The sequence below is a fragment of the Drosophila mauritiana genome, chromosome 2R, assembly GCF_004382145.1.
Source record: "Drosophila mauritiana strain mau12 chromosome 2R, ASM438214v1, whole genome shotgun sequence".
Lineage (NCBI taxonomy): Eukaryota > Metazoa > Arthropoda > Insecta > Diptera > Drosophilidae > Drosophila > Drosophila mauritiana.
This window is the reverse complement of record NC_046668.1, coordinates 16,861,866-16,872,705: the sequence shown is the minus strand read 5'-3', so window position 1 is coordinate 16,872,705 and position 10,840 is coordinate 16,861,866. Positions and strand designations below refer to the sequence as shown.

Here is a 10,840-nt window from a genome sequence, read left to right as displayed (position 1 = left end):
AAACATCACTGCAATATTGAAAACACTCAACCAATACTAATTCCATTTTATTATGTTAAAAGTCCCAATCACCCAGACCAAAATGTTAAATACTTCACCCTAGCTCTGAAAAGGTTAAACATGTTGCCCATGTACACGAGGTTGTAATATTGTTTCGTGGCCAGAAAAAAAAAAGAAAAACAATGAATGCCTCGCGAGCAACAAAGCTCTTTTTCCTGCCTCGGAAAAACCAAATCACAAATATTGTTTGACCCTCATTATGTTTGAAATTTGCTTTTCCAGGCCCAGCCAGCGAACACGAGGACATTAAAGATAGGATGTGAACAAAAGAGTCTTTCGTTTGTATTTGCACCGATGGTATTAGTACACTTTTTATGTGTATAATATTTATATAAGCGAATAAACAATAGAATAAACATATTTTTAAATCTAGTAATCCAGTCGCTATTAAATGAGCGTAACTAAGAAGTTATTTTAAGTTATTTTAATAAGTCTTGAATTTGTACAAATTGGTTTATATTGAAAACCTATGACCCTGTGCAGAGTATCCTTTTTTTACCGAAAGGAGCAAAGCAGCTTTAAGCTGAAGAAGAGGGTCGAACAAGGGAGGCCTGTAACCGAGTAAGATGTGCACAAAGTTAGTTTTCCCTTCCTTGTTCGCTTTTCCTTTTCCCCATTTTCTTTTTTTTTTTGTTTTGTCCTGCTCGTAAACTCATTTGCCTGGCACGCTGACAATAACAGGCCAAAAACACCCGGCGGCAAGTTTACAGAATATATAGTAGAGTAAACATCTTTGGCGGCCCGTGGGCAGCCCGAAAATGAGGCTCCCGCCTTAAGAATAACAATACAATTTAATATAAACGTCGTTGTTGCTTTTACCCATGGCACTTTCACTGAATTTTCGGAAAAATGTTTTTGTTTTGCATTGACACGCAGTGCGAATAATATGCCACGGCGTATGCAATGAAAAATTCAACTTTTGCATAATCTGGAATCACTTGCGCACGCACGAAGGTAAACAAATTTGCACGACGATGGCAGAAGGTAAATGAAAATGTACTAAAACTGAGGCACAACGCTTAGAAAATTATGCAAAAATAAACAGGGATAAAAAAAAAGTTGGATCAAAAGCCCACACACTGAGGCGGAAAAAGTAGCCAAAATAATCAAAAGTGTGCAAAAAATGAAAATTTCAGCATGGAGCTAAACTAAATATTAGAACAGGTAATGCTTCATATTAAATTAAGTTAATTCAACTGCATCTTCTATAAATTCTTCTATAAAGGGATACATTTTTCTCAGTGCACGCCCAAAGTAAAAAGTGCGATAAAAACAAATGCGTCTTCCTCGCGGCACCGGGCATCTTCCTTTTGCTCTCCTCGCCAAGGTGATTATCCATAATCCCCCGAAAAAAGCGTCCGTGTGGCGGGCAGGATTGAATGACTAAAGACAAAGTTTTCCCTCGCCCAGAAGATAAATGCGGGCACTGCTCCTGCTACTCCTCCTGCTCCTACTTCTCTCTACTGCCCCCCAGCCATGTCCCCCGTAACAGGGACACCATCTCCATTACACATCCGCATCCACCCACTTTTGCGCCCGCCAGATATCCCTACCTGTCTGGGATGAGATTCAAGCGTTAATATTTTCAGCTGCGCTGGAATTTGTAGTCTGGCAGCGATAAAGCATCTTTTCGGTGACAATGAATCGGGGATAAAGCATTTTACGTGCCACCGGCTGCCAAATAAAGTGCTCCTCTCTTCCCCAGCTGGTGCGGGTTGTTTTTTCAGCCACGTCGCTGATTTCGCATAAATTATGCAAGTACATTTTACCCGAGAGTCTAACATGCAGGCAACCGACTTTGCGGAGCGACCAAAGGACCAACAGCCAGACCTCAGATTCTGGCTAACAAATTACAAATGTGCTTTTTATGCAGTGAAAACAAGGCATTTGCGGATGAGGATTGGTGGCTACACATTTACCTAGGTTTTGAACAAACCAAACGAACATTTTCCATATTAAATCTTTAGTTTTTTCATATTGCTAAGAAACCCCAAATATTTAAGTATTTTCCTATGAGAGTGAGTAGAGAAATGAAGCCAAGAAAGCCACATGAAAGGCATTGGTATTTGAACTTGAAACAAAATTAGTTTCATTTTTTTTTTTTTTGCCAAACGAAGTGTGTTAATGAATTTCCATGATACCTTTGGTTAGCCAAACAACATTCGGTTCGAATCGCATGAAAACCATTTCAATGTGCATTTGACTGGAATACCGCAAACCCAATTTCTCATATTCCGCAGCAGGCGGAGCCGCATTCATTCCACTCCACCTCCCATCGCCCACCGAAGCACCCAATGAGACCCACCCACTGGACCGCCCATTGAGTTCCTTTTTGTGACAGGTGCACCTGCTCCTGACCCGTCCTTGCCAACAGGTTGCCCACTGGCCGGACTCTGGTTGACTGGCCAACTGGCTATTGCCCCTGACACATTTCCGAGGACATTGTCTTCGGCCAGGGAGTGCTTCCCTGCATGTGGAGTGATATAAACCCATTGCTTAAAGGGCCGGAATAAAAAAAAAACGTATCTTCGCCAGCCGTAAACGTGTAATTTTATAGAGGTCCCGCTGTTCGCCGCTAAATTCCAAACTTGATTGTACTTTTTTTCTATTTTATGATGGCAGCCAGTTTTTGGCCGTAGTTTCCAAAGATATTTCGATTTATAAATAAATGAAAATACTAAATATATTTCTTTAAACTATTTTAATAGGAATTACATCATGTTTTTTCTGCGAACAGTTCAAATAATTTCCGTTTCCGTTTTCACATTTTTACGGAATAAATCCTATTTGTTCGATGAGTTGACATATTACCAAAAAGAAAACATCTATAAGGGACATATATACAAATAGCAACTCGACTGTGTTTGGATACCAAAATTTCCCCCAAAGAGTTTCAATAACTAATCCAGTAATTTGTAAGCAACACCATGAATAGGTAAATGCTTATATAAATGCCCAGGAGTAGCAGTCAAACCGACGATTATCCGATTCTAATGGGCAAAAGGACCTTTAATGCACACGAACGCTCGTCACATTGGATTGACTTCTGTCTCTTTACACCGGCCATTGTGTGCTAATTTGGAACGGTTATGTAATTTTCTGGGCATTTTGTTGGTATTAAGTGTACCCTTATTGGGACTATCGATGGTTACGAGAGCGACTGGAGGAGGAGGGGTAGCGGGCATCCTAGGAAAACCTATTCAAATCCGAACAGGATGCGGATTCGACTGGCATGTATAGTTATGCAAATTACACGCCCGCACACATGACTGCACGGGCGATATCCATGGATGGGGACAATGGGGCTCTGAGAACGGTGCGTCTGGATCCAAAGCAAACGTTTTGAATGGTTTTAATAACTTTACACACTCACGCACACACACCCAGCCATTTCCACGTAGGACAACAATAACAACGAGTGCGTACAACAATGGGCTTTAGTAATGCGAACTGAATGAATATTCACGAATGTGTGAGTTTGTGTGTGAGTGAGTGTGCGTGTGGGCCTTTGTATTCCACACACTCAACAAATACGACCATGGCCAAAAATTAAATCCCCCCACCATCTTCGGCGCACCTGAGCTGGCCAAATAAATGCTAACGAGGATTAGACAAAGTTAAATGCGAGTTCGTTACCGAGCTTCCTTATTTGGCCAGCCCATATCCTCGTCCCATTTAAAGATCTACACAGCAAACAATACTTTTGTTTTTTGCTACAAAAATACATTTATTTTTATTTCATGAATTATATATCATTTGAAATCATACTGCATACTAGACTAACCATCACTTAAATTCACTATAATGTATTAATCTTCATTTCATACTCATTTTTTATGTGCACTACTTTTGCACACTTCAGTTTAAAATAAACTCCCCAGTTTAGGCAGCTGGTTCGTGTACTTTTCGAACATCCTAACGTCAGTGCATTAAGTGACTTGAGAATTTACTACACGCCCTCCTAAAATTCGTCTAAAAATCTTTTCAGAATAAAGTGAAAGTCGAAAGATAATTAATTCCCGTTTTATCCCCATTCTTTGGGGGCGTCAAAATGCTTTGTTGCCAAGTTATTAAGAAGCGCCGTCAGCTTTTGGTGCAAAAAGTTGGAGCATAGTTGCTGCTTGGGATGCCATCCAGGCCGGACTCATTCATTGGGCATAATGCTCATAATTAAACCAGGTGGGCCCCCATTTCACCTTCGCTCCTGGGACAGGTTGAATCCGTCTGCGGGAAACTCAAAACCAATTACCAGAGCTGCCCCAAAAATTGCAAAAGAGAAAGAGATTTATAGGGAGATGGGGATGCAAATGGCGCCGAGGGGTCGAGTCACGTATGCAAAACACGTATACGTCATGTGGGCCATGAGTCAGGCAATTACAAAAGCTTTTGTGTGTCTGGCCGTGCGGCAAGAAGGGTTGCAAAAATTTTGGATGCAAACTGAATGCATCTGGAATCTGGCGGATGGCAGCTGGCTCCTGGTGTTGTACAAACGATAACACCAAGCCACCGGTGATGCAATGGCAAAAAAAAAAACACAGAATTATAAGTACTTTAAATACAATTTGAGTCTTTTAGTGAGGAAGTTGAATATATGCCACCTAGAGAACTAATGTTTTTACCTATATAATTAACGCAGTTTGCCATGCTACTAAGAAAGAAAAGCAAACCTAATATATTTAGATTATACTGAAAACTATAATGCTATATTTTCTTGTGTATAGCAGTCACGGTTGAAATCAATGGACATGTGCGAAGCCATATATGCTGGCTTTTTTCAAATTACTAGCAACTGAATCGGGCGACACTGCCTTGCCATAGATAACCCAATGAGTCAAAGCCCGAATGAAGCTGGCAGGCACACTTTTGTGGTTGTGTTGCGGCGGCAAATGAAAGTTAATTGGTTTAAGGAGATTGCCAATGGAGGCGGCGAGGCAGCGAGACAGCTAGGTGGCCAAGTGGCAGTGGCAATAGGCACTCCACGGTGGCAATGGCAACCAAAGTGCCTGGCGGAGCGCAATGAGGCGGATGCGTGAAAACGGCGTGAAAGCCAGTTGCTTGGGCTGCCGGGGGCCCTGTAATCAGGCTCGGTCTTGGCTCGAGTCATATGGCTGAATGAATTCATTTGCAAGTCAGCCTAGAGTCACCCAAAAGCACCCATTCCCACGCCCACACCTAAATACAATTTTCCCAGCCCCATTCCTGGGCAATAATTCGCTTGTTGTTGGCTCTAATTGGAAAAGTTTGTTGAGCACTTAGTGTCAACGAATTTATTGTCTATAATTGCTGCTATGCGAGAAACCATTCCTCCCCCTTTTTTTTTTGGGGCACTTAGGTTGCAAGCAAAGTTCAAACATCGCTGGCAGCCGTGAAATGGATAATGAATGAGGCACGAATGCCCTGAATCCGACACATCCTCGGCTGCCAGGGTCCATTATTCAAGCTAATTACACTTGCAACAGCCAGTCCAGAAAAAGTACACTTTTAACACATTTGCCGAATTAATTAGTCAACAATGAAGAAGGCAGGCCCATGCGTACAGTGACTAACAAAATAGTAAGGAGTAGATGGGAAATTGAAATATAATAGGAATATTGTAATTATCTGCAAGTAATACAGACCTCTAGTAACCTCTAGTAGTAATAAGACAATTTATAATAAATTATTATCTTAATTATAATCACATAATTAAATTGTTATTACTTTAAGAAAACTGGGACTGCGCCTGTTTTCACGGCTATTGAATATTGATTCTATAGCCTGCTTCTTGAGCCTCACATATATTTTCATTTTCCCCAGACACTTATACTGCCGGCAAGCACTTTACCTATCTATATATGCATTTTCCAGCCATACGCTCCACACGATATTGATTAAATGAAAGCGCACTGACATGTCAACGGCAATGAGAAAGTTTGCTCTGCACCGGAGTCTGGGATTGTGCAGTTACAGATCAACTTGGCTGCGTTCATACATATCCAATTATGCAAATGCAAATGTTGCTGCTGTCAGCAGGCGGCATTCGAATGGCGAGCACTTAATCAACGTGCATCGAAACGAGGCCCGGAGTCCTGGCGCTCGCAGGATTTTCTCGCAGCGACCTGGCCCCGTTTGAATGGCAGGCCTCGGCACAAAAGCCCACAAGTTTGTGCGGCCGTTTATCAGGAGCCGGCCAGACAGCAGGCAGCAGGCTTTCCGAAGGACATCCAGGCGGACGGACAGGACAGTTGAGCAGGATAATCGCCTTTCATTGTAGTGGCACACTCACAAGTGCACTCGCTCGTTACGGGCTAGTTGGGCTAGTTGGTTTTTCAAAACAGATTTAGTTTCATTGCCCGGTGATTAGTTCGCATCATGACCACCCCATGCCCATTTAAGTGGGCATCTTCAGCATTATGTATGGCCAGCCTGTCCCTGTCAATTGTTGAGTGCGAGTGTCGGAATACACATCGAATCGGAACTGAACATGGACACGAAACACGAAGAGTGCGCCCATCAACGCATCTTGTCCGGTCATCGAGTGGAGACATGTATGCCCCACGAGTGTCCTCCCGTCCCTTTGTCCATCCATCCGAAGAGCAGAACCATGTCGACGGCAAGTGGCCCACTCCAATTGACGCCGTGATGGCAAATACCTATGATGTTATGCCAATTTGCATACAGTCCTGAGCGGCTTACCACTTAATTGACAAAACATTGCTGGATTTCAAGATCTTCGGATAACAGATTATTAAATAAGGATTTTAAATACAGTTGTCTGGTGCGCCCTTTTCATTAAACAACATGTATTGCGTTTTGATGGTAAAACATATCATATCCATCAATGTCCCCGCATTCTGATTGCTGTGATTGGAAACCCGTGTCCAAATTATGTCAGAATTATATATCAAACTTCCAAATCGTTAACGTTGATTAGCTTTGTTTGGCTTATTGGTAATCGGTCAGATTGTGATTTGCGCACAATAAATGCGTATTCCAATTAGTTTAATTAGCCCGCTTCATGGCCGAATGCCAAATTCCAAATGCCAGCAAAATATTGAATTTTGTTTGGCAATTGCTGGATGGACCTTTGCTCAGTGAGAAGTTAATTTCATTGTTAAACAAACCGCAACCGCAGAGCAAACAATGAAGCGACCCCGGCTGAAGGCATAAGGCAGCAAACAGATGGCCGGCGACGTTTCAACTTTAAACGAACCGGAAATGGGCGAAGGTCCTGCCGTCCTACCGTCCTGGCGTCCTGGCCACCGAAAAAGGCATCATTAATCATGGGTAGCTACAGTTTTTGGCCCCGATTTACTTAACGCTCCTGGCACGCGCTTAGGTTGCCTTTTTTCCTTTTGCGGCATTAAATTTTAATCCCAAAAACACACTCGCTGCCCCGACAAAAGGGAGAAAAGTAAAAGCCCCATCGTATCCCATCGTCCCACGCCGCACAGTTAATGGCATTTGAAGACTGTGAAAAAACCATGATGAAAATGTGGCCGAAATCCAGTTGCACGGACCGCTGCTCCTCGGCGGCGAAACTTTTGTCCCGCAGTGTTGCACTTCAATCGGAACGGAGTGCCACCCTGCGGCTGATGCCTGATGCCCCTTGGCTGATGGCTGTTGGTTACTGGGCTCTGGATACTGGAATACTGGCTACTGTATACTGGATACCGGATACCGCACTGGATGCACGCAACTCGCCTCGTGTCGCCACTTCTGATCGACAATGACTGGCGGCCATAAGTGCAAAGTGAAGTGTCACATCACGTTTGCGAAAAGTCGTCAGCCATATCCGAGTGCATCAAGGCAGAATGTGTGCAAAAAGTCAGCTCCATTTTGCAGCTCCGTGTCCCTGGGCTGCATTTACTTTTCGAACATGTTGGCCGAAAGGTTTTTTAAATATTTATTGACAAACTGGGAATATATTAACTGTGGAAAACGTATGAAGGAGCAAATGTTCCCATAAGATGGGCAAGATTAGTCATAGAAAAAAAAAAAAAACTAAAATATTAATAGAATAATCATCTCAATATTTCAAGCTTGTAGCACAACCTCTTCTAGCGACCATTTGTGTAATCTTCGAGTACACAGAATAAATGACTTTCCCCCTCAAAGTTGAAGAACAAGTTTAAATAGACTTAAACTGAAAGAAAATCCGTGTCACACTTCCGAGTTATTTCCGTTCAAGTGGCCCGAACCAATGCCAATGGCAATGGCAAACCAAAAGCCAAAAGCAAAGTCAAGAGGCTGCCGCAACAAGCTAAAGCCAAAAGAAGCTTTACCAACTATAAATGCGATCACTTACAGCTTGTAATCAATAACGAGAACCGCCGCCAAACACCGACAAGTCAAACAAACAACAACAACAACAATGGCCAGGAGCCGAGCGGACTCAGGAAAAACTTTCTGGCTTGAATTTCACACACACACAGTTCAGGTTACTGGTTGCCTTCGCCAACGCGGCTTTTCCCATTTTCCCCATAAAAAAGTTTTGCCATTACTTTTCGACCAGCTGCACATAACTGTCGCTCTCGCATTCGCTGTCCCTGTCTCCGGTTCTAGTCCTGTCTCACCTTCCAACAAAGCACCCACCCACACCCACAGTATCACATCTCCTATTATTGTTTGCTGTTCCGGCCTTGATTCATCGTCCTGGCTGCTGTCTAATGAAACTCATGTTTTTATTACTCGCCGTATTGATTGATTGTTTGAGATGGATTTATGGCATCAAAAGTTCTTAAATCGGAAATTATTCTTTTGTGTGCTAAATTAAAGCTTAAGATTTTTAGACCAGAACTCAAGCAAAATACACAAAGACCATTATAATTTCGAATAAAAACCGATATATCTTCCTCGAAGCCATTTCGATTACTTCTGCTGTCGCTCGGCCAGAAGTCCCTTGACCAGTCCCACCAACATATCCAGACCTTCCTGGTTGTTTTTCTGGTAGTATGGAAGGGCCTGAATGCGCTTGACCCACTGCACCAGGCGCGGGAATTGATCCGGCTCGATGGGCGCAAAAGCCTCCGCCGTGGACACCGATGCGATGCAGCTGAGATCGGCGATGGTCAGCTTGTCGCCCACCAAGTAATCTCCTTCAGCCAGGCAGTACTCCAAGCCATCGTAGGCCTTCTGAAGGTAGGCCACTCGATCGCTGGGCACCTCACCAGCCCCGAAGTAGATCACCGGCTCGACGATGAAACGGATTCGCGGGAATAGATGACCGCAATCGTAGTACAAACGGGCATCCACCAGGCGGCGCTTCTCCGCATCCTTTGGGTACAGGGAGTCATCGCCCTCCGGTGCGTACTTATCTGCCAGATAGCTGCAGATAATGTGCGAATCGCTCACGATGGTGCCGTTATCATCGAGCACGGGGATCGTGTGCTGCGCATTCAACTTGAGGAACTCGGCGGACTTGTGCTCTCCGGCCTTTACGTTGACCAGTCTGGAAAGAGATGGCAGAAGAGAAAGTGAGCGAGATAGCGGAGGAACGAGAGTACAGGTGCTGAGAGAGCAGAGAGTCGTTTAGCCATTAGTTTGTCAAAACAACAACTAATTCTTGACCCATTTCATGATCAGCTTTTAAATTTACTAAGCTAAGCATAACTAATGAAAATGTTATTAAACATGACTAGTCCCATTAGTTGACAGTATAATCTTACCATCTGCTATCCTAGCTAAGTACCCTAATGTTTAATTATTAAATAATAAATGGCCAGCATATTAAACGCGGGGCTATCAAGACCCCACTGCTCAAACGTAGGGTTAATGAAGAGAGTGGTCGTGTTGGAGACCGGTTTATCAGCTAGTCCGATAGAGGAGGGAACAACTTACCGCAAGTCCAACTCCAAACCGAGGGCGGCGGCCGTCAGCAGAACAGCACGACAGGGGGGACTACGGGGAGCGTAATAGAGGATGGGTTTGGCCGACATAGTACAGGCAGCTAAAATAGATTGGTTAATTACTTATTTGTGTGACCAATGAACTACTACAAAACACAAATATTATGCCACTTAATTTACTTTCTCGTTGAACTAAAATACAACCGGCTTAGCTGAGGTTAAAAACGCAACTGAAATATTAAAGAGAGACAAACAAGTTGATTGTTGACGTTGTCGAAGCTCTCACAAAGCTCATCATCGAGTTGTTCAACGCTCTCAAAAGAGTGGCGCTCTTTATTTGATCGTGTCATCGAAGCTTTACCCTGAGCAAAAGCTCACATACCTTAAAAGAGACTGTCGTTTACATTAAAGTATCCTAACTATCCTAACTATTATATTAGGTATGTAGATTGCACAGATCGATATGCCAGAAAAATGTAAAAAATTTCCTGTTAGTTTTTCCACTATCTGGGTATATATTTTTTATTGATTATTGAATATATTTATTGATTTTAAATTGTATATAAGAAAGCCCTTTAAACTCCGATCGAATGAGCATCTTCTTTTGGGCCAATTGAAAAGGTGACTAACTAAGCGGATTCGGAGCCCCAACTGACAGCCCTTTTGCAAGGTGAACAAAATTAAATTTTTAAGCGGATTTCGGAATTAGTTAATGGTTCAGGCCAGAGGGTTCTCCATTCAGGGATTCACTTTGCTCGGTTGCAGGAGCTTTTTGTACATAAAGTGAATATAATTGGATTTCTGATGCTCGGCATCAGGTAGATAGAGACATTAATGTGGCATGCAGGGGGACAAAAACGTCGATAATGGTTCGTTTTGGCCTTTGCCCCATCGAACTCGAACTCCGAACTGAAAGTGCCGCTCACGTCGAATGCCTTTAAATATTTGGTCAC

General features: G+C 43.1%; 1 protein-coding gene across 1 annotated transcript; it reads right to left on the bottom strand.

The window, feature by feature from the left end:
• Positions 1–8,699: 8,699 nt before the first annotated feature.
• Positions 8,700–10,171, bottom strand: LOC117137585 (glutathione S-transferase 1). Its single transcript, XM_033299091.1, has 3 exons — positions 10,068–10,171; positions 9,880–9,988; positions 8,700–9,490 (listed from the first exon to the last, which is right to left on the bottom strand). Exons 2-3 carry the CDS (start codon positions 9,975–9,977, stop codon positions 8,911–8,913), a joined length of 678 nt encoding a protein of 225 aa, XP_033154982.1. The 5' UTR covers positions 9,978–9,988; positions 10,068–10,171; the 3' UTR covers positions 8,700–8,910.
• Between the last annotated feature and the right edge of the window lie 669 nt (positions 10,172–10,840).

Coding starts and splice junctions, on each gene's coding strand:
- LOC117137585 (XM_033299091.1), bottom strand. CDS start 9,977: ATGTCGGCCAAACCCATCCTCTATTACGCTCCCCGTAGTCCCCCCTGT. Junction 9,491..9,879: donor GGTTTGGAGTTGGACTTGCG/GTAAGTTGTTCC, acceptor ATCTCTTTCCAG/ACTGGTCAACGTAAAGGCCG.